This window comes from Danio rerio, chromosome 1, assembly GCF_052040795.2.
Source record: "Danio rerio strain M-AB ecotype USA chromosome 1, GRCz13ab, whole genome shotgun sequence".
Lineage (NCBI taxonomy): Eukaryota > Metazoa > Chordata > Actinopteri > Cypriniformes > Danionidae > Danio > Danio rerio.
This window is the reverse complement of record NC_141021.1, coordinates 27,161,823-27,187,175: the sequence shown is the minus strand read 5'-3', so window position 1 is coordinate 27,187,175 and position 25,353 is coordinate 27,161,823. Positions and strand designations below refer to the sequence as shown.

The window sequence follows — 25,353 nt, the reverse complement described above, 5'->3', positions numbered from 1 at the left end:
ATGTATATATAAATAATTACATATTATATATTATAATTAATAATTAATACTTTATTGATATGTAAAATTAATTTAATAATACTTTTAGTTCTCATAATTACATAGTTCTAATAAATAAACATACAATTGTACACAACACTGTGGTGTTGACACAATGCTCAGTTGGTACTAATGGGCCCAAAGTGTGGCAAGAAAACATCCCCACACCATTACACCACCACCAGCCTGAATCGTTAATACAAGGCAGGATGGATCCATGCTTTCATGTTGTTGACACCAAATTCTGAACCTACCATCCTAATGTCGCTGCAGAAAATTGAGACTCATCACACCAGACAACATTTTCCAATCTTCTATTGTCCAATTTTGGTGAGCCTGTGTTAACTGTAGCCTCAGTTTCCTGTTTTTAGCTGACAGGAGTGGCAACCGGTGTGGTCTTCTGCTGCTGTAGCCCATCTGCCTCAAGGTTTGACATTTTGTGTGTTCAGAGATGCTCTTCTGCATATCTCGGTTGTAACGAGTGGTTATTTAAGTTACTGTTACCTTTCTATCAGCTTGAACCAGTCTTGTCATTCTCCTCTGGCATCAACAAGGCATTTGTTGCCGCTCACTGGATATTTTCCCTTTTTCAGACCACTCTCTGTAAACCCTAGAGATGGTTGTGCATGAAAATGAACATGGAAACTCCACACAGAAATGCCAACATGCCCAGCCAGGACTCGAACCAGTGACCTTCTTGCTGTGAGTGACCTTCTTTACAGTACTAACCACTGAGCCACCGTGCTGCCCATATATATATATATATATATATATATATATATATATATGTTTTTAGTTAGTTTTTAGACACAATCTGGAAAAAATATCAATGTAAATTAATTATTTTTGTAAATCTGTGTGAATAATCAGAGTAAACTTAAATCATCAAACATTTATAGCTTATGTTATCATATATTTCACATTTTATTCATTCTAAAAATCTGGATTTCTGAGCTAATTACCCTTAGTTAAAGAGCCCATATTATACATGAAATAGGGTCATATCCTGGTTGTAAGGGTCTCCAACAACAGTCTAATATGCATGCAAGGTCAAAAAACACTTTCATGGTCTTATAATCTGCATTTATTTTTAGCTAATTATCCCAGCGACTCCTGTATGAATCGTCCAGTGATTCATTTGTTCCCAAACCCCTCCTTAGCGCGGAGCTAATCTGCGCTGATTGGACCGATGACAGTCTGTCGCGATTGGTCGACTGCCTTCAGTCAGAGAGGGAAATGGCCAATAGCTAATCAGCAATTTAAAAAGTAATCACAGTTCATACACGCTCGATAGTGTAGACGTGGATTTTAGCTGCCACACTATGGCGAGTGGATAGTGCCACGGATAACCGAACGAAGGAGACAGTCATGTACTCGCCATACCACACACACACAAAAACACACACACACCTCCGGATGACAACGCTCCCGCCCGCACCCGCCAGGTTTTAGCCTGAGAACCCGCTCCGTTTTCTGCCCGCCGCGCCCGGTCCCGCTAGAGCGGAGAACACAACCAAAAATCACCCAGTATACAGTCCAGACAGCCAAGCTGTCTGTATAAACACACACACACAGCACAAAGCACACAAAGCTCGTTCGTTCGTTCGCTCTCTCTCTCTCTCTCTCTCTCTCTCTCTCTCTCTCTCTCTCTCTCTCTCTCGCTCTCTCTCATACGCGCGCGTGCGCACTAACACACACACAAGCACCACGCAGACTCTCTCTTTCTAATTCGCATAGCAATATCCGTGATATTGCTAGACAGCCCGCTCCCGTCCCAAATTAAACCCGTTACCGACCGCTCCCGCGATTTATTCTGAAATTTATTCCCGCGGCTGTCCCCGCGCCAGATTTCTGCGGCGCGGGAATAAATTTCCGAATAAATCGCGGGAGCAGAACTCTAGCACGGAGCTCCATAAACAAACAGCACGCGTCGCGTTTTTAACGTGACTTTGCACGCGATAAGATAATATATCCAGTTAACCTGATACAGTACACGCGGTTACAAGTAACAAATCACAACTAAATACATTTGCAAGCTAGAGTCAACGAGGCAACAACTTTAACCGCACGTACTTACACTTGAGAAATGGAAGAAACCCATTCTGACGTCCATCAGTTACTCTTTACTGATCCTTCCTTTAACAAACTCAGATGAAGTATTCTTTGTAGCATGTAGCTTCCAGAAGTTTCCAACTGCTTGGTTATAATGCTGATGTTTCATCTTTGGGTAGAGACTCAATATAATGTCCATCTGCAGTGTTACTTCAATCGACCGGCATGTTTGTGTGCGTGTGTTTGTGGGTGTGCGTGTGTTTGTGGGTGTGTGTGTGTGTCTGGGTTTCTGCGTCAGAGGGCGGGGCCTCAGGTTTGAAATCTCCCGGGTTTGCGCGTGCACGTGAATAACTTGGTTTCGTTCGTACGTCATGGCGAAACACCTAATGAGTCGGTATCAAGGCGACTCGTTTGAAGCACTATGAGTCGACTCTTTTATAGATGAATCAACCGTTTTAAACACTGTATTCTTACAGATTTAAGCCTTAGCTGGATACTTCACTTCACTTAGAGCTGTGTTACACACTACATGGAGGGGAATTTTCAAAAACCCATAATATGGGCTCTTTAAATTTTTTTTGTAGTGCTTTAATGTTTATTTGAAGTTACAGAAGTAATATTACTGAAGTTTTAAAAACTACAAAACCATTAAAAAGTATGTAAAAAAATGAATGTGTTACATGAAGTATTACACATCCCTCTAGTCAGAGGCAGCTCCTGGCACAGCATATGCTGGCATTTGCATAGAATGCTAATGTTCTGTAGAGCAGCAATAGGCACACTCCCAGCACACAGCGCCCACTTTTCTAATACTCATCCATAATCCTCATCTATTACAGTGAAATGACGAAACAGAATGCAACCCCCATTACTGGTACTCATTTACTGGTAAATAGTTGCCAATAATAAATAGAAAATCTAGCAGAGTACGTTATGAACGACAACCTTTAAAATTAACACAAATCAAATATTCCCATGTGAGCCCCCACAGGCCCTACAATATGCCAATTAGAATACTTACAAAAGTTGTGACTTAGACAAAGCAATATAAACTGTCAGTGCTTGTTCCTGAGTGAATCAGTGTTTTTGAATGAATCAGCTGAATGAATAATTCATTAATCACCATTTACAGCCATAGCAACATCCATAGCAACAATATCCAGGTTCATTTAGATAAATTCACATTAGAACATGCAAACACAGGCAAGCAGATTATATGAACTGATGATGGGTCATTCATTTAAAATTAATCTTTAATGTAACTCTGAAACCCAGAGTCACATTAAAGAGGTCGGGTAGAAGATTGGTTCCTTTTTTGAGTCTTCTATTAGATTTGAGTCATTCGTTAATCAATGATTTCAAATCCTCTTTAAAAATGGGTGCATCATTTATTCATTCATTCATTTTCTTTTCAGCTTAGTCCCTTTATTAATCCGGGGTCGCCACAGAGGAATAAAACACCAACTTATCCAGCAGGTTTTTATGTAGCAGATGCCCTTCCAGCTGCAACCCATCTCCAGGAAACATCCACACAAACTCATTCACACACACACACACACACACACATACACTAAGGACAATTTAGCCTACCCAATTAACCTGTGCAACATGTCTTTGGACTGTGGGGGGAAACGGGAGCACCCGGAGGAAACCCACGCGAACACAGGGAGAGCAAGCAAACTCCACACAGAAACGCCAACTGACCGAGCCGAGGTTTGAACCAGCGACCTTCGTGCTGTGAGGCGACATCACTACCAACTGCGCCACTGTGTTGCCCATGGGTTCATCATTTTTATTGTTTTATATTATGTTATTATATTATTATGTTATTATACTGTTATTATATTTCTGATCTCAACCTGTAGCTCCATTACAATTGTTGGAATTTCTGTCACAATGATTTTCTATAATACTGAATGTGGTGATACGGTTTGTGGTAAGTTTTTTAACTTTATCTGCACAATGGCGATGAACTAATCATTTTGATTTCACCTAATCTTTTACGCATCAAAAACAGAAAACAAAATACTAAATTCTCATTGGATGACGAGGTATCAATCGTGGCTCAGACAACATAGTTTATATAAGCATCATATAAGTAAACGCTTATGCAGTCAAATGATGATCAAGCTTCCCAAAAATCCAAAGACTCGAAAGGTGAACTAAACATGGGAGTCTCGGTACTACAGACTAAATATAAGTACACAGGCAAATTTTCCCCTTAATTCCAGTCCTCTAATTCGATTGAGAAATGGATATTATTGATAATAAATAAAGCAGAACTGGAACACACGCTTTTTTGTTGAGAACTGCCATAATAAACTTCATTACTTATTATTATTTAAGCTTAAACTGGTATTTAATCTTATCATCAGAATAAGAAGATAATATTTGAGCAAAACTATTTGAGCAAACACTAGCTTCATTTTGTTTCTGCATACTTCAACTTACAATATTAAGTTGACTTCATATGTAATGCATTTTTTCATACAGTAACTTACTACTAACTGGCTACTCAAAATAATCACCTGCACAGGATCCTCATCCACTTTGACCTGTCCAGCGATCTCCATCATATCCAGGGCCAGATGACAGATGGATTTTGCATGGTGGGTGCAGGGCTCTGGAAGACCACTCACCGTCATGTATTTATCACCAACGGTCTCCACCTTTCAGAGAACAGAGAGAAACAAAAGACTTTGATGGCTTCAAATCAGAGACCTCCAGAAATAGCTATTGTGCCTGTGGTATGAGGTATCTCAAAGGATTTTCTTTTCTACGCTTGGATATTTTTAAGTTCTCTAGCCTAATTTTATATATAACACATTTAAAGGGCAACATGTAATAATATCTGTGTATTAATATTTTTTTATTGACAGTATGTGAACAGCTTTAACAAATGGCATAAATTAAAAGTATGTGACATTTACCAGTTCTCCAGAGAGAAATAAATGAAACGACTTCTTATAAAATGTTCAAAAGGATGACAGTCTTATAAACTACAGTCTTACAAAGGCAGGTCTATAATTTAAAATAAACTTTTTAATATTCAAACTATCATATACTTTAATTTTAATGACCTTATCTGTCCAACTGATTCCAGTGAATGTACAAATGTTCTGCCTAAATTCCACAGTGCTAGCGATTGTGCCAAATTACAAAAATTACATACTTAATTAATGTAATGACCATATCATATTTATCAAATACTGTAAATATTACAGTACATTATGAGCCATAAATGTGGAGATTGACAGTTTACAATTGACAGCTGTGCTATCCACCTTATTCACAATACCATAACCTTTTCTGATTTTAATTGTCATTTAATTTTCATTTGCAGTAATAATGTGTCAGTAAAATAGTTATTGTGGAAAGTCCTATCTATACAAATAAATTTGAGTTGAACAGCAAACATTTATTTGAACAGATAGTTCACACAAAAATTAACATTCTGTCATTTACTCTTTGTATATTTCAAACCTTGATTTTCTGTCTTCAGTTCAACACAAAAGAAGATATTTTGGACATTTAACATCCATAGTATTTATATTTCCTACTATGGATTTCAATGGTTACAGGTTTCAGCTTTCTTCAAAATCTCTTATTTTTTAACAGAAGAAAGAAACTCATAAAGGGTTGAAACTTCTTAATAATAAGTAAATGTTAAATTCTGGATGAACCATTCCTTTAAATAGCCCCTATTATGCATTAAAAAGGGTAACATTTTGGTTTTGGGGTTCTCCAACAACAGGCTGCTATGCATGCAAGGATTAAAAACACTTTCATTGTGATATAATATGCAATTATTTTAACCTAATTATACCAACAACTCCCAAACGAATCCTTAAGTGATTCAGGGGGTACACTATGCTATCCGAACCATGCCCGGGCCCGTTTCTCGGATCATTTGAGAAGTGTGAGTGCTCTGAATCGGGCTCAGGCACGGTTCACTTGGCCAGCCCTGACCCGGTTGGAAGAGGTGTGCCAGAGCACGGTTCACTTGGGTTCGGGCGCCTGAGCCTGAAACTGAAGATGAAACGTGACTTTTATGGGACTGTTTCATGTGAATTTATAATTCATTCATATTGTTCAATGAACGCAAACTGTTGTATATTATTAAAGACGCAAACCCCTCACTGCACGACAGCTGCACCTTCAGCAAATCTCCTAATTCCTGCAGCACAAGGACTTTATGATTGCTTATTAGGGGCAAAAGTGGCTGATGTGTTCAGCGAAATATTTGACTGCGTGTCACTGCATCCCAAACAACTAAAACAATATAACTAAAGAAATCTCCACTGTGGTGAGCGAAAGCGCTTACTTAACAGCGCATCATTGATGCTGTAAGGCCCAAATGTAATGTGAGTGCGAGCCGTCTGGGGAGACGGTAGAAGGGAAAAGCGTGCTTTGGCCTGGTTCAAGGCAGCTGTATATAGTGTGAGTAAACCCTCATTTGTTACCAAACCCCTGCTTAGTGCAATGCTAATATGTGCTGATTGGTACGATGGCCTAGTCTGTTGTGATTGGTCGACTATATGCAGCGTGAGATATAGAAAAACAAGGAGGCAACCATTTTTAATCGCACTTACTTACACTTGTAAAATGGAGGAAGAAACTGATCCATGAAATGTGTAAAGTTCTTGTCAAGCTCTGACAAAATTCCATATAGTTTTTCTTATCTTCTTTTAACAAATGGTCGATGAATCCCATACTGTAAGCATGTAGATTGTTGAAGGACTCGTCAGAAAAATGACTAGAACACAGCACAGGGCTGGAGCTGTAATGCTGAGGTATTTTTGCAAAAATAAACCTCAACCACTGACTCTTCACAGCCTCATTTGGATAGGGAAAATAAATATAACTTTTAATAATAATAACTTTCCCTCACACTTCAGAGCACAGCGTCTATGCAACATGATTCCACCGGGATCTGCTACAGTGTTTGTATTCCTCTTTTTTTCTTTGTACAATGTTTTTGGGTGGGGCCGGTGGTTTCAATTTTAAACAAGGAATGAATCAGTAGTTTTAAACACGATGGAAGGTCATTTTCATAAACCCATAATACGGGCTTTTTAGCAATTTGAATAAACACTGTTCAATATATATGCATACACAATTAGTTTGACAGTTATTAAATTAAATAAAGTTATCATGCATCCTCGACTGCATGATAAAAAAAGCTTGAGATATGAATACAGCCAAAAAAAATAAATAAATAAAATAGCAGGAGAAACCTGAGCCAATTTTAGGAAATGTTGATTCATCCAAGTTTTCTTGATAACACGTTCTTAAACTCAAACCTATCTCGATAACTCTAAAACATTTTTTCAGAGAGAGCCCAGTCCTTCACGAGACCTCTGTTTGAACCACATAGATACTACTGACTTTAAGTAAATATTGCTTTTTTTGGTTATCCAGCCTTGAAATTCTACCTGCCCTTTTGTTTAGTTAGCAAAGCTACATGAAGTGCATTCTTGTCTGTATGCCTAGGGTGTAAATCATGCCCTTGCTTTTGAGAGAGCATTGAACATGATGTACAATTGAAAAACTACCAACTATAAAGTACGAAAGCTAAGAGACCTGCCCTTTTGGTCTTTACAGGAGTCTAACTTTCTCTGGCTGGAAAGAAGAAAAAATTATTTCGCAATCCTCTATTTTGGTCAAACTTTGGTTACACTTTATTTCATGGTGTTCTTGTTACAATATAACTATTCATGTAACTGAGTAATAATATTTAATTAAATGTACTAACTGTACTAAGGGTGTTGCACATAATAATGCATAATTAGTTGTATTTACCATTGTAATTACATATAACATGTCAAACAAGTAAAAAAAAAAGTGTTGCCTAAATTTGTTATTCCCAGTATTTTAAAGTAGTTTTGTCTTATTATGAACACGTTTATTTGATTCCGTTTAAGTTTGAAAAATAAATGAAATAGTAATTAGTCAAATATTTTCTGTAATATCAAAATATATCAAGATTGTTGTTTTGCTGCCAACTGTAATTACCAAATGTCTACCAAATCTACATGGAATCAAAAGGCTTGAGTTAAATTTAGTAAAGTTCATGTTTCTCTTATTTCCCAAGTGTTGGTTTAAAAAAAATGAAGTGTGCTCTTGGTTGCCTACAGCAAATTTTAATAAATGTAAAAAAAAAGTCAGCCCACATTAGATGATTCAATCTGGCACTTGACCTACAATAAGCTTCACACTCTGCTCTAAATATAGTCAGTCATTTATTGATCTAATTAGGTACATCGTAAAAGATTTATCATATAATGATGCATCATAAAAGATTTTTTTTGTCTTTGAACTTTGTAGCTGGCCTGTTGTAACTGGTAATTTTATTACATGAGTTGAAAGTGACACTTTTATTAGGTTTTCTTAAAGTGACAATAGGAATAACATTAAGCATTGTGGCTAACACACATTCTCACAAGCAATTGTTCATGTACCTGAGACCATTTTTTGTTAAGATATTTTTAGACCAGTCACAATTAGAAAGAGCAGTTACTTTTTTGTCCTTAATATCTCTGGACATGGCCAAAAATATCTCTGCATATATCTGTTAGCATGTTTAAGATGTTAGTATGTGCCTATTCATTTTAGGGCCTTTTCAGTATTCAGTAAAATTGAACACAGGTTCATTGAAAATCCATGCTAAAGCCTCCACTTTTATGAATCTGAGAAAACATACTTCAACGTAAGTTTAAGTGCAATTTCTAGACAAAATGAATGCAGCAGGGCAGTGGGATGCCAACAACTTTTGTTTCTTTTCATACTAATAATATTTACAGGGAAATAATATCTTTATTAATAATAATAATATTAATAATAATAATAATAATAATAATAATAATAATACTTAATAAATAAATAAATTATTATTTTCTGTGCAGTTCTTTGAACAAAACCACAAAACAACTAAAAGATGTCTATGGTTATTTACTGTACATATGGACTTATTTGGTGTGGTCAGTTTGCTCTGCAACTGTGTTGTATTTGTGATATAAAGCATTTTACAAAACAAAACAAAACAAAATAAAACAAAACAAAATAAAAATAAAATAAAATAAAATAAAATAAAATAAAATAAAATAAAATAAAATAAAATAAAAAACAAAAGGAATGTATTTTCTAGTGGATTTTTCATCTGTGAAGTGCAACGTAACGTACCCAGAACAACATATTTTACATTTTGCAAAAATGTAGATTGAGGCACACATTTCCAATGATATTTACAATAACTTTCTTCCTAGCTTTTCCATCCTTCAAATTTCAGGGTCGAAATTTACTCACCTTATACACATAAGGATTCTTCCGAGAATCGGTGAGAATGTCAAATCTGGTGTAGATGTCATTGAGAAGGTTGACGATTTTGATGGCTCCCTCTGCAGATGCATGTTTGCTGCAGAATGCATTGAAGCCAACAATGCCACTAAAAAGAATGGTCACGTTGTCGTATCGTTTAGCAGGCACAGGCCGCTTATGCCGCAGTTCATTGGCTACAGACGGAGGCAGAACAGAATACAGCAACCTGAAACAAAGACAGCATCATTAAAATGTGAACTCTTCTGTGAAACACATATATTCATTGTATTCAATGTCACTGAACAAAAGATGTTTGACTCATATTTTACTGGTTTGTGCTCTTTCAAAGCAATACAGTTGTTTGGCAAAAGGTTTGTTAAAAAGACTTAAATGAATCCTTTTGTGAAATTCATTTCAGCTGACCATAGAATAATGTGCATCATTTCATTCTTTTAGACACAGTGCTTCCCCTGAAGGTTGAGTGCTAATTATCCACAGAGCTGTTTGAGTACTGGCTCTCAACATTCAGACATTCATCCATCTGTTCTGTTTATATTTCATTCTACCAATGGAAAAAAACACAAATATTAACCTCTATAATCAAAAGGCATTTTAAACCTATTTTCATCACTGCATGATCATCATTATAGGCTCTTTATGAATATACTTTTCTTTTTACAAGCATATCTATTTCTGTTTAAGTCTATTATGCTTAACAAGGCTGCAGTGGTTACATAAAAATCACTGATATTCTCACCTATGAATTTTTTATATATTTAAAAAAATTTTGTGATGGAATGCAGAATTTTTAGTCTTCTTTGTAATAAGTCTTCTGAAATTGTTTGGTATTATGTGTTATTTTTGTGGAAACTGTGCTACATCTTTAGGATTCTTCAGAGGAACAGCAGTATTTTTGCATTTACAGTAAGTGTTAATCAATTCAGTGCATTAATTAGTTTTTAAATGATTTTCAATAAAGACATAAATCAAATTTTACTGACCTCAAACTGTGTATGTGCGTATGTGTGTGTGCATTGAACAAATAGTGTTCTTTTAACCATCTAATTTGTGGAACTTAATTAGCAACTTTTCTTTTTCTCTTTTTCTCAAAATTAATTCTTAATTCCCCAGATCAATGTTTAGCGTATGCTGTTTCGATGTTGCACGAATAAAACATTATTAAAACTTAAATGGTGCAGCTCCATTATTAATCTCAAAAAGCTTTGTGTTTTATTTCGAGGACCTTTCATAACAAGTAGTTGTATGAAGTCAGTTATAAGAACAACCCTCTAAAATCAACAACTGGAGAATGGAGGATGCCATAATTCAAGATAAGGTATTACAACATAATGGTACATTGATGTATAAGCATTGTAACAAAAATGTAGATTAAATTAGCTATGACATCTTGTAGTGCTAAATATCACTGTGGCTGAGAAAATACAATCCGAAGTAGCAGCTATATTGTGAAAGCTTCTAATTAGAACTAGTTTGACTCAATTGTTAGCTAACCAGAGAAATAAGCATTTGTCTCTGGTTAAATGAGCATTTTTCAGAATATTTTAATAGTTTTAGTATTCATTAAGTTTTACTTAAGCTGTTAGCGATGTCTTGATTATTTAATCATTTATTTAAATACATCTGTTATGGAAGGAGGTTATGACAGCCTTTGTAAAAACCATTACAAAAAAAAAACATTTCAGGCTACAACTGTAACTATGGTTCACTTAAGGGAAAAAATGCTGCTAATGAGAACATTTTGTGTTTGTCGAAGTCTTGAAGCACATGTGTAATCACTCCAATAGAATTGGTGGTAAATCACTGCTTCACGTGATGTCATATCAGGAAGCTTTATACAGCCTGGGCTTTTGTCAAAACAATGGCTGCATCTTGTTCCCCTCAGGGAACCATGGTTACAGTCGTAACCTGGGACGTTCCTCTTCATGGAACTTTGACGATGCTTTAAATATCGCCCCAGAAGTCTTAGACTGATGGCTGAATGAATGACATTGTTCCTTTGCGTGATTTTGGCACAATTGTATCTCCATATCCATGATAGCCACCACTGAGCGGTCAATGGCCTTGGCCACCTCATTGGTGGTGCAGAGAGACAGGTCAGAGGCCCAAAGAAGTTCTCAACTGTATTTGGGCCCCATCATCAACTGAGGTCATTGTAGATGATTTTTCAAGTTGGAGATAATGAGACAAATGTTCCTCCATATGAGTCATTAATCCGACATAATGTTATGTGGGCTGAACAGGCCTACAGATTTCTTATTTAATATTATTATATTAATTGCGGAAACATGAGCAAAAAATCTGCATCAGCACCTCATATTTGGGAGATTGAGGTGGCAGATCCCATCTCCCAAACAAAGGCTCATTTCATCCTCCTCCTCGGAGGAGACAAGACAACTCTAAAGGACAGAAGTGGGTAAGAGAGAGACGCAGATATTGCAGATAAGAGAAGAGAAAGAGCCCTCGGACCTGTCTCTGAAGAAGATTTCTATTCTCTCAGTGTGTAGTATTTTCTAAGTGTAAAGCAGTTAATTTTCTCTTCTCAAAATGTATGTAGTGTTTGCAGCAAACATGCCAGCGTGTGTTAAAAATACAGTGATATGTCTGTGTAAGATGAGAATGCCTACAGAAGCAACACTAGGAGAAGGCTGAGTGACTGATTGTGTAGAATAACTGAATATGTAAAGCGCTGATTATATAGGTTAAATACTTCTATGAAGCTATATGTGTCAGAAGTTAGAATGAGTAACATATTATCAAGTTATTATCCTATCATAACAATGTATGTAAACACTTAGTTCCTTTGCATAAGTTGCATCTATACTTTGCTGACATAGACCTGTAACATCTCTGCTGACATGAGCTAGTGGGCTGAGAGCCAAGAATAGCAGGACCCCTTAGACTAGAAAACCTATTCAAAAATGGTCAAGAGTTAAAAAGAGACTTAGGGGTGTGTCAAATAATCCTGTATAAAAATTGTAACAAACACAGATACTTCAGAAGGTGCAGGAGAGACTTCAGAAGGTGTCCAGGAGAGACTTCAGAATGCTCTGGGGTCTGCTCTGTTCTTTCTCGGCTTTATTATGGAGAATAAAGTCTATTTTCTGATATTCAAAACCTCTGGTCTGATAATTTGTAATTGATAAGTCAAAATTTACGACATCTCTAACCTCTCTGCTATATTCATTTGTGAAACTCGTGACACATAGCATTGATATTTGAAGCATTGACGAAGTTCCTGGAAGCAAAACTAACCATTACAAAAAACCAATTGGATTTGATTCATATTGTATTCTTAGATTTGAACATTCCAGTAAAAAATGCCTTTTGCACAATTTACTGTACATATTTGCATATTTTTTTATTTGATCAGTGATTATTATATAAAAAAAATAAGATAACATGAAATATTTAATATGTCTGACCAATAAATGTTTTCTGATTTCTGTCTTTCTGTTCATCACTGTAAAGCAGCTTTGACACAATCTACACTGTATGACTTTATTATTATAGAAAGGTTCAAGTAATAGTTTACAGGATTAGCTAAAATGCTATCTTTTTAATCCCAAACAAATTAGTTTTCCAATGTATTCAGTGAAAAATTCTGGGAAAACATGTCTTTCTCTCTCTCCCAAATAAGTTGGTTGTATTGCCATGGTAACTGACTTAAGCATTACTTTTTTGGACAAAACTCCTAAATGTGTTAAATTATGGATAGAAATTGCCGGGTTTGCTGCAGTTAAGACCTTGTTGCAAGAATACAAACAAGCTATTTATAAAAACATTTCACATTATTGCTCAAACATCATAAATAATAAAAGCTGTACTGGCCCTGTATGCAGTCCAAAATAAATAAATAAACAGCCTGATTCACAGTAAATACAAATGGTCAAAAGCTATTTTCCTAGAGGTGAAAACCACTAGTACAGAATTTGCATATAAATAGCATGTCCTAAAATTCTATTCATAAACCTTAAAAAAAATGGCACAATCACATCTCAGTGTCCTAAACTGACCAACTGTACAAGTTCAAGTGCAGAACATCTGCTAGTGAAGATAAGCCGCACTTTTCAGCACATTTAGAATACAGCCCATTTGTTCACCTGTTATCAACAGGTCACAGACATCCAGGTTTCCAAGAAATGCACGTGGGCTACTGAAAAAAACGGCAATGTACATTTGAAATCGACTGAAATAACATGTATGCTTAGAAGGACATTACCATGTCAGCTGCTCACATTTCACTCACATTTTACTCACATTTACTACGCAATTTGGGACATAAATGAAAAAATTACCTGGGGTCCGTTCTTCGGACCTCACTTAAATGATCTAAGATAATTTGGCAGATGCTTGATCTTTTAATCTTGATAACTGATCTCTGGCTAATTTGGTTCTTTAAACAAGTTGGCGAATCAGATTAAAATGTCTGGATGAACTGATCTGAGATTGCTGTGCGTGTTGAGAAGGACAAATCCATCAATCCTCAAAATCATGATCAGTAATGTGACGATTGGCTGATGGCACAGCAGCGTAATAACATTGATTCATTTATTTTTCGGCTTAGTCTCTTTATTAATCCGGGGTCGCCACAGGCAGCGGATGCCCTTTCAGCTGCAAACCATCTCTGGGAAACATCCATACACACTCATTCACACACATACATGGATACCAGCGACCTTCTCGCTGTGAGGCGACACCACTACCTACTGCGTGACTGTTTATAATAACATCATCTGATTAATATTCAATTATCCATGTGAGCAAAATTATATAAAATTCATAATAAACGGTTATTTAAATATGATTTCCACATTTCCACATTTGTTGTGAGCTACAGGCTTTACTTTTTCATGTGTGAAGAGTGTTTGGCAATTTATTTAGTTTTACAGTTAGAGCAGATTTTCTTTATTATGGTAGTCATAGTTGTTTTATAGTAGCTGGTTTCTAAATAGGTGTAAAGAATAAAAGGATGTTTAAATTAATTAAGCAACACAAAAGCATTTTGATATTGGTAAAGGTGTCTGCAACTTTTGTGAATCATCAAATCACTGTCATATTAACTGTTAAAACATGTTCATGACTGCATAAATGTATTATTGCTTTTTTGAAAAAGTCACATATTGTGCATGTCTATTATTTACATTTACATTTACATTTAGTCATTTAGCAGACGCTTTTATCCAAAGTGACTTACAAATGAGGACAAGGAAGCAATTTACACAACCAAGAGCAACAATGAATAAGTGCTATAAGCAAGTTTCAGGTCTGTAAAGTCTAAGAAGGGAAGTATTAGTAGTATTAGTATTTTTTTTTTTTTTTTGTACAGTTAGTGTGATATTCAGAGAGGCAATTACAGATTAGGAAGTGTAGTGGAGACTAAATAGTTGAGTTTTTAGTCGTTTCTTGAAAGTAGCGAGTGACTCTGCTGTTCTGATGCAGTTAGGGAGTTCATTCCACCAACTTGGCAGATTGAGCGTGAGCGTTCGCGAAAGTGATTTCTTCCCCCTTTGGGATGGAACCACGAGGCGACGTTCATTCACAGAACGCAAGTTTCTGGAGGGCACATAGATCTGCAGAAGCGAGAGCAGATAAGAAGGAGCAAGGCCAGAAGTCACTTTGTAGGCAAACATCAGAGCTTTGAATTTGATGCGAGCAGCAACTGGCAGCCAGTGCAAACGGAGTAGCAGCGGAGTGACATGTGCTCGTTTAGGTTCATTGAAGACCACTCGTGCTGCTGCATTCTGGAGCAGTTGAAGAGGCTTGATAGAGTTAGCTGGAAGCCCAGCTAGTAGAGAGTTACAGTAATCCAGTTTGGAGAGAACAAGAGCTTGAACAAGGAGTTGAGCTGCATGTTCAGATAAGAAGGGTCGGATCTTTCTGATGTTATAGAGTATGAATCTGCACGATCGAGCAGTTCTAGAGATGTGGTCAGAGAAGTTTAGTTGGTCATCAATCGTTACTCCAAGGCTTTTCACCATTTTGGATGCAGTAATGGTGTAGAGTCGAGTTGGCAGAAACTATAAGCATTTCCGTTTTTGCAAGGTTCAGCTGAAGATGATGATCTTTCATCCAGTGTGAAATATCCAACAGGCAGGCTGAAATGCGAGCTGGAACCGAGGGATCATCAGGATGAAAAGAGAGGTATAGCTGGGTATCATCAGCATAGCAGTGGTAGGAGAATCTATGTCTCTGGATGACTGGTCCTAGAGATGATGTGTAGATGGAGAAGAGAAGTGGCCCAAGAACAGAGCCTTGAGGTACCCCAGTGTTTAGATGCTGTAGGTTGGACACCTCTCCCCTCCAAGACACCCTGAGTGACCTGTCAGTGAGGTAAGATCTGAACCATTGTATAACAGTGCCCGCAACGCCCAGTGACTCGAGCGTAGATAGCAGGATCTGGTGGTTGACAGTGTCAAAAGCAGCTGACAAGTCCAGCAAAATGAGGACTGATGATTTAGAGTCTGCTTTAGCCAGTCTGAGATCCTCCACGACCGAGAGCAGGGCAGTCTCAGTTGAGTGGCCTTTCTTAAAGCCGGATTGCTTGTTGTCCATGAGATTGTTTTGAGTAAGAAAGTCCAGGACTTGATTGAACACTACCTTCTCCAGAATCTTGGCCATGAATGGAAGCAGGGATACTGGTCTGTAGTTTTATGGTCCAGGTTGGGTTTCTTTAGCAGTGGGGTTACCCTAGCCTGCTTAAATGAATTGGGGAATAAACCAGAGTCAAGAGATGTGTTAATTATGTGAGTCAGTGTTGGTATGACTGCAGGAGAGATGGCTTGCAAGAGATGAGAGGGAATGGGATCGAGTGGACAGGTGGTTGCATGGCTAGATAGCACCAGTTTGGACACCTCAGACTCAGAGAGCTGAGAAAAAGAGGTGAGTGTGTGTGGTGTTGGTGGTGTACCTTGCGTGTTTGTTGTAGGTGCAGCAAATTGAGCACTGATTTTTGCAGTTTTGGTGCAAAAGAATGTAGCAAAGTCATCAGTAGTAAGTGTGGAGGATGCGGGTGGTGGAGGAGGATAGAGGAGGAAGGAAAATGTTTTAAAAAGTAGGCGAGGATTAGTGGCATTGTTGATTTTCAGACGGTAATATGTCTGCTTTCCCGAAGTAACCTCAGCTGAGAAAGAGGACAGAAGAGTTTGGTATGTTAAGAGCTGTGCAGGATTTTTAGTTTTCCGCCAAATTCTTTCTGCAGCTCGAAGTTTTGAGCGATGCTCATGGAGAGCATCCGAGAGCCAGGGTGCAGGAGGACTGGCACGGGCTGGCCTGGATGCAAGAGGACATAATTGGTCTAGACATGATGCTAGTGTGGAGCAGAGTGTATCAGTGGCACTGTTCGAATCAAGTGCAGAGAGTTTGCAAGATGGAGGAAGAGTCTGAAACAATGGTGGATAGTCTATTGGGTGAGAGAGATCGTAGGTTTCTGCGAAAGGTAACCAGTGTTGGAGTGTGTGGCGACTCAGGAGTAATGTGGATGTTGGGAGACAGAAGGAAATGATCCGATATTTGTAGTGGAGTTACTATTGTTTGATCAGCGAAGCAGTGTCGTGTGTAAATAAGGTCTAGCTGATTACCTGATTTGTGGGTAGCAGAGGTAGGTGCTCTTTTTAGGTCAAAAGAGGCAAGCAGAGTCTGAAAGTCTGCAGCTTGCGGTTTGTCAACGTAAATGTTGAAGTCACCTAGCACCAACAAGGGAGTGTCAATATTAGAAAAAGATGAGAGAAGAACATCCAGTTCATCTAAGAAGTGACCTAATTTACCTGGTGGGCGGTAGATGACAACCACACTTATGTAGAAGGGGTGGGTAATGGTGACTGCATGGAATTCAAAGGAGCTGATTGTTGGCAGGGACGGTATCAGAGTAAATTTCCATTCTTTGGAAATTAGTAGTCCAGTCCCACCCCCTCTCCCTGTGTGACGAGGAGTGTGGGAAAAAGAGAAATTAGCAGAAAGAGTAGCATGTGTAGCAGTGTCCTCCGGCCTCAACCAGGTCTCAGTTAGAGCCATGAGATTATAGTCAGAATATGTAGCTATGGAGGTAATAAAATCTGCCTTGTTAACAGCTGATTGACAGTTCCAGAGGCCCACGGAGAGAGAGAGTTGTGAAATAGCAGATACATGTATTGAACGAAGGTTGTGAGGATTACGCCTGCAGCGTACCTCCCGTGTTTTGCGAGTGTTAGTAGTGTAGTATTATCATACACAAATTGTACTTAAGCGATTGTACGCAGTTGTATTTAAAAATTTAATATCAATAAATTTTCTCTGAACCACCAGCAGGTGACAGCCTTTGTACTTTTATTTCGAGTGCAGATTGTATAAGTTTGGACACACTTTCTCATTCAAAGAGTTTTCTACCTCTTGAAGCTCACCATGAGCAAAAAGTGGCTGTATTGAAAAACCTAGAATATGACATATTTTCAGTTGCTTCACACTTTTTTGTTATGTATATAATTCAACATGTGTTTATTCATAGTTTTAATGCCTTCACTGAGAATCTATAATTTTTATAGTCATGAAAATAAAGAAAACTCTTTGAATGAGAAAGTGTGTCCAAACTTTTGGTCTGTACTGTATATAGTTAAAAATATATATATTTACTATTTTCCCAAGTGTATATAACTACAACTGTAAGAAAATACCAGCATTCGGTACATACTTCTAGTATTATCTTTGCTTGAAAAGACCCAATCTAATCCTGTTTATATGAAATGAGCCTGTTACCGAGCAGGTTTGAGCTACCAGAACTGTTGCTGTGACAACAACTCTCGGATAAGTTTTGAAGAATGAAGTGATCCTGGATCATGTCAAGTCATCAATAACCAAATCCAGCAACTGAGGAATCCATATACAAAGAACAGACCCTTCATCTGTTTCCAAAATATATTTTACAATAACCTAAAAAGTAGCTAGAACAAGTCATGTTTGAAATTCTGACTAGACTCTAAACTTGTACACAAGCATTTGTGCAGCAGCTTTAGCTGGAATTTATTGTCTGTGTGGATGAGAGAGAGGGTCTCTGGTGATGTTCAAGGTTCTCCACCAGATTTAATAAACAAACACAGAGCTTACAGACCGAGGCAGACTGGCTCCCCATGGAGAGTGCAAATACAGCCTCATTTTCCAAGCACAAAAAGAAAGACAGCCATCTCTAAAAAGCTGTTCGCAGGGGAATCAAAGTGAAACGGATTTCAATCATTTTTCTTTTAAATCATTATACGCATATACAATTCTGATTTATGACAATATAGGCAAACTATATAAGACATACAAGTTTATATTTGGATTTCACATATATAAAATATATGTCATATAATTCAAAATATTGCGAAAATGGGCATTCAATTATATATGTTCAATTATATTGGCTATACTTGTATAAATGTTCATTCATGGCCACATATGAACATATAATAACATATAACATATTTGAACATATTTGTAATTCAAAAAATATATGTAAATGGCAAATATCTTGAAATATACAGTCAAGCCAGAAATTCCTCATGAATAATTTCATTTTTAACTGTATGTTGCATTAATGACATATATTTTATGTATGTTAAATCCACACACAAAACTAATATGTCATATATGTAATATATGACATGTAATATATAATGCATATATTTCAATAAATCAGATTTCAAAATGGGTACCCTTGCAAGTTGCAACAAAATATGCAGCATTACATCACCAAATTATAGACTCAAAGCAGGACTGTAGGGGAAAAGTGTGCCATCTGGAATAGGGTCTTAGTCATGAGTGACCTTAGCTGCATTACTCAGTGTATTGGTCTGGATCTGGGTCCTTGCACATGGTCTCGCATACTGTAGAACTACAGCTTATTTACAGCTTGCCTCGTGTAATCACCCATTTAGACAGGAAGAGATGGTCTGATTGAAATGTAATGCAATTTACAGATTACTGTACAAAGGTAATGATGACATGCAGAGGAGGAGATGAGCTGTTTATTTTATTTCCCTGGAAATGATTGAACATTGTAAACTCCTATAAAGCCTATCCAAGGTCTTCTTTTAGTGAATACAAAAAATTATATCTTAACAAATGTACAAATTGTTTTTAAAGATATGGGAAACGACACAATACATTTTTTTATAACATGAAGATGTTTACATCTCAAATTTAGATAATTTACAATTTCCTCTGTGATTAATACCAGTCAATTGCTATTTAACATTTGAGTAAAATTCTTACACTCTCTTATTCAATCACTTATCGGATGAGAAAAAACATATTCAAGCACAACTAAATTATTTCCTGATTATATGTTAAAGTTTTATTAAGTGAAATGATATTTGTGCAACATTAGTAATGCCACTATTATCTTTAATCCACAACAACATTCCTTCCACACATGCAGGCACAAGCTGACTTGTTTGATTAAAATGGAGAGAGATAGAGAGAGAGAAAGAGAGCGAGAGAGAGATAGAAAGAGGATGATTATGTTGATTTATTCATCATAATGATGTTTGTGCCAATCCTGGATGCTGCATGCAACATAAAAACACAAGATTCCATTCATGTATTTAATCTCATTGGAAAATATTGACTTTCAATAAATTTCCAACATCTGACATAAATGATTATTTGACTATTATGTTCTAGACTGTTGTGAATGGGTTCAGGACTGTTTGCAGGCTGTGGATCAAAGAAAATAATGTTTTAAATAACAGCCCATTGTTTTTTGTTTGATATAAGCTCATTGTGTCATTAGAAGCCACATCATGTATTCATTTAGTTTTCAAAAAATTATATATATATATATGTTCAGCAGAAAAAAAATAACTCTAAAAAAGCAAATAGCGAGTAAATGATAATTTTTGGTGAACAATCCTTTTAAGAAGTAATAAGTGTATCAAATGAATATAAATTAAATGCAAAATAAGAAATGAGACACCCTGAAAAACTAACTCTAAGCAGCTTCTGGCATAAGAATGTAAGCATGAAAAGTGGCCCCGTTGGATGCCACTGAAGTAGCAGAATGACAGTGATGATTAGGATCAGACACGTGTCTTACCATCTTTTTTTCTTCATCTATTCCTCAAAAATATCAATGAATGTCTTCCTTCAAAATGACAGTAGTTACTTTCAAAGTGAGCTGCCACTCTGGCTGGCAGATAAAACAGAGATCTTTTAACTCTTTCACTCCCAGCATTTTTTTAAGTTGCCAGTTACTACATTTTTGATGATTTTCACCTAAATTTAACAGCCCTCACAGAACCAGCTACCTGATTTTAAATATTTGTAATACAACAAACTTCAAACAAAACATCTAAAGTACCCCATTATGATTTTTCACATATTGAGCTGCATAATAAAAATCTAAGTGCATGGTGCAGATCATCTATGAGCTGGATTCCACCAAAGCTCTCTAAAGTGAAGTAGGTGTGGAAGGAGGTAGCGGCTTTTATGGTTATGTAAACAATAATAATATTTTATATTATAATCCTTACATTTTTCATATTTGAATAAATATGTATGTGCAGCTGCACATCCCTTTGTGTGTAATACGCAATGCATGTAGCTGGTCAATGGCATGGTCTAATTCAGCTGCCTCAAAACAACAATTCGCAATAACACACCTCCTTTACAGACAGAAATGGGCGCAAATGCAATTGCTATTTAAACAACGTAGCTCAGGATGTGAAAATGATACCTGCACTGGGCTGAACTAGCAAAAAAACACTTCTGATAACTCCCTGGACAAGCCTATGTAGGTTTGTAACAAATCTGTATAACACAAATCAGGGCAGAGTAGAGCTCTCAAAGAGTGGAAGTTTAGAGAGACCAGGTCTTTGAACGAACCATGAGAAAATAAGTGATGCCTGAGAAAAATGCTTATATTAGAAGAAAAAAGAATTAGAAGTTGCAAAAACCTCTAAATACCATCTGAAATTTTCTTCTAATATTAGCGTTTTCTCAGGCTCCTTTGTCCTAATTCAAAAATGTCACTTTTATAGCAAAGTTCCCATCCCAGTTTTATAGCAAAGTTTCCATCACTTTTAACATAAAATAACTGTACATGGACATACTGTAAAAATGCTCAATGTAAGAGAAAAGTACTGATGGCACTGAGAGGTTTTTGCATCTGAACTCATATATATATATATATTTATACAACAGTTCTGTCTGGTTCTTGAATCTGATTGGCTGATAGGCGTGCAATATTCTGTAGATAACAGCACTGGTCCAGCCTCTTCACCCTTCACCCTTTTGTATTATTCCACCCACATACAGCAACAAGCAGAGGTCACTCTACAGTTTGACAAATATTGCTGCTGTTGGACAACATAATGTAATTTTGAGGCTTTTTAGTCAAAAATGTTGTTGTTTTGATTGCAAATATGTAGTTTATGTATAAGGATAGTGCCTATTTTAAAAATATTTATAATTTCTGAGAGATAGAGCGCTTCAGTGGCTATTAGCCTGTCATTAAGCAGAGCAAAGACGGTTGCTGTTGTCCATCCACAAAATGTCGGCAGAGACCACATTAAAATCCCTTAGATTAGGAAAAACCCATCATAATTTTAAACTACAGCTGATCAAATCATTATAAAACTGGTGAGTGACTTTTTCAGTTGATCTCTCCCTTTTGTATGTTGTAGTGCTGTATTTATACCATAGTAATTGCTGTGTATTGACTGCAGACTAGTTCAGTAAACAGAAAGAAAGGAAAAATGCCTGAATGTGTTCAGCATTTTTCCTTTACAAAGACAACAGTTTTATGGTAGTGATTGTGTTGTTTCGCAATTAAAACTGGCATCCAAATAGATATTCAGAAGAATTCAGAGATGACTGAATGACAAATGTTGCTGGACTGACCTGTCTGTCTTCTTCTTCTCATCTTCCAGTGCTCGGAGTGTATGCTGCAGACGGTCTGTCAAGATCTCCAGCTCCTGGGTCAACTTGTACTCCTCACGAAACTGCTCCCCAAGTAACACAAGGTCACGGGTGGCATCATGAAGAGGGATGTCACTCAGGTAAAGCCCTCTCCTCGTCAGGTCATCCAGATTCATAACACTGATATATGTAAATCACAGGACACTGGATCAGGCCCATCAATTAAGAAGTCAAAATGTCAATTAGAAAAAAGTTTATCTGCAAAAGAATCTAAATTAATAAAACATTTCTGTAAGAAAATATTTCCAGCACATGTATTTTAATAAGTTGTCCAAGTTCTGTGAGCACGCCATGGGGATTATTGCTGTTTCTTAAAAAAAAAAAAAAAAAAAATCAATAAACGATTCAATCTAAACCAGCAGGAAGGACACAGATTATTCTAGCAGTCATGTTTGCCAGTGAAAGAGTGTCTGAACCAAGTGACCTGTTCATTTTACTGTAAGTGGACTCATCTCATCTCAGACAGACACTAGCATGAGATAAGGTATTAGCAAACATAGTGCTTGAAATGGAAAAAAAAAAACTCCCCTGGGATTTGGCTTTTAAGCTGCATATAGAAAGGCTGGAATGTGAACATTTTAGATAGTGGCCCGACTGCTGCTTATAACTCCTCCTTTATAACAATAAAAACATTGCTAACCATTTTTTGATCTAAGAAGCAATGGACAAAAATGAACATATTGGATAAATAACAAAAACATTTTGTATAAATGAATGACATGTCCACATGCACTTCGAAAACTGAAAATGTCTCTTAAAATTTGAATCTATGTTGTTGTCCTTAATATATAGTCAAGTTGATTTAGTCATATTTTTACAGTGAGAAAGAAAGAAAGAAAGAAAGAAAGAAAGAAAGAAAGGAAGTAAGAAAGAAAGAAAGAAAGAAGGAAAGAAAGAAGGAAAGAAAGAAAGAAAGAAAGAAAGAAAGAAAGAAAGAAAGAAAGAAAGAAAGAAAGAAAGAAAGAAAGAAAGAAAGAAAGAAAGAAAGAAAGAAAGAAAGAAAGAATATAAATTCAAATTTAAACCTCGGGTATGTGGTAACATTTATTTTTTTTTTGCCCTTATTTTTTTATCTACCTTGGCGAGCACAGGAATAGGATGTTCTCCGTCTCAGGAAGTGAGATCATTTGGCCCTTTAGTCTAAGGCAGCTGATCTCTGTTCCTGTGAGTTCATCTTCATTCTCCGCCGTCTCTACATTTAGCAGGCCCTCCTACATGAAAGCAAAACCACACCTTGTGTCATGCGGTTTAATCACAATTTTTTCATATATTTTACAAGCATTGCAGTCCACCTGTATTGCTGCATCTTATGTAAATGTGTGATTTGCACATTCCAGATTATTGATTGTTTTCATTATTGATGTAGCAATGATTTTGCTATCTCTATGATAGTCTATGATGTGTTCTTCATTGGAGTGAATAATATGTTTCTGGGTTATTATGTTGTTTGTTCTATTCTTTTAAGCCTAATTGATTCAAAATATCTTATTTTTGTGTTCAATGGGTAAAAGAAACTCTAACAGATTTAGAATATAAAAGGTTGAGAGTGAGCAAATGATTCAAAAACTTTTATTTAGGGGGAAATTATTCCCTTAAACAACCATATTGTATATAACCATATTCCATATTAAACAAAAACAAGATTTATGAGACATATCATTAAAGAAGGCTTCATATTTACACATGATTAATTACCAACTGACCCAAACCCTATTGAAAGCTTCTGGGGAATAATGGAGTACATTTTTCAGAGTGGCAAAAAAGCAGTATATGAACCACACATTAGAGTTTGCGGTTTGATATCAGACGGTACGTAATGTGGTTTGGGCAGACAGACCTTACTCCGCAGCACAAAGACAGTGTTGATGTGAGACAGGATGCCATGGAAACTGAAGTCTATGTGCGGCCGAACCAGAGAGAACACTGAGGACAGGTTACAGACGCCAGGCTGCAGCTGGAAGAGGACACAATTTGACATTTACATCCATCACATGTTACATATATCTCTGATTTTATATTTATAGCAGAAACCATAGTCCCACTTTATTTTAAGTGGCCTTATTGACCTTATTTTTTCAAGTAGGAGTGGGCGCAGCCATTGAAACCTAATTGTCCTGAGACTTCCGCTCTCATGCTGCTTGATGTTGCAAATACAGGTATTTTCTTATTTTATTATTTGGGGCTGCACCATATTGGAAAAAAAACTGAAATTGCCATTGATTTTTTTTGTTATAGATACAGTTTCGCAAGATGGTTTGAATTGCACAAATTGAGGGTTTTCTAGGCAATCAGGTACAGAAATTGAATAATCAAATTGCAAATAAATGCTTTTCATACTTTGCTTTGTCTCATTTCTAGTCTGAATATCTAAAAATTCTTAGATCAAATAAAAATATGGTTTAAATAATCTTATTTTTGCTTTGAAATATAGATATTTGGACTAGAAACAAGACAAAAATTCTTATTAAGTAAAATATGTATTTTTGCATAAATCGCATAAATAATTAATTATTAATGCAATTAATACAATTCAACTTTGTTATTTCAAACATCAAGATTGTTTGTGTCCTAATGTTTTAAACTCTTGAAATGCTCAGTCACAAGCCATAAAAACACATACAAATGCTAAACTTTCAACACCCTTATGGTTAAAATTAGTAGTGCCTCCTGGTCAATACAATTCAGGCTCAAGATTGCATATTTTGCGATGTGATGGTTTTTGATGCACACACTTGCAATATTAATGCGGAATATGCACAATATTCTGTGCAGCCCTAACATTATTAAGATTTTTTTTTGTATTTAGTTTTTTTATTGTATTTGATTACATTCATTTCCTCTATAGGCAAATGAAATGGAAGTCCTAAAACAATCACTAAAAAGAGTTAAGAATAAGGTGAATACTCTACATGGTTGTTGAATGCTTGATTCTCATTGGCTGATGAACATTCTAAGGTGTGATATTTTCAGGACCACCTAAAGTAGTTCTAGGCAGTT

The 25,353-nt window shown here is 36.4% G+C and overlaps 1 protein-coding gene across 1 annotated transcript in view; it reads right to left on the bottom strand.

Annotated features, from left to right (window-relative positions):
• The window catches only part of gucy1b1 (guanylate cyclase 1 soluble subunit beta 1), a 39,831-nt gene that overhangs the window by 4,557 nt on the left and 9,921 nt on the right, over positions 1-25,353 (bottom strand). The window contains 5 exon segments of the mRNA NM_001251945.3: positions 4,620-4,760; positions 9,397-9,634; positions 22,279-22,476; positions 23,434-23,567; positions 24,194-24,310. Of these exon segments, the coding sequence (NP_001238874.1) occupies positions 4,620-4,760; positions 9,397-9,634; positions 22,279-22,476; positions 23,434-23,567; positions 24,194-24,310 (828 nt within the window).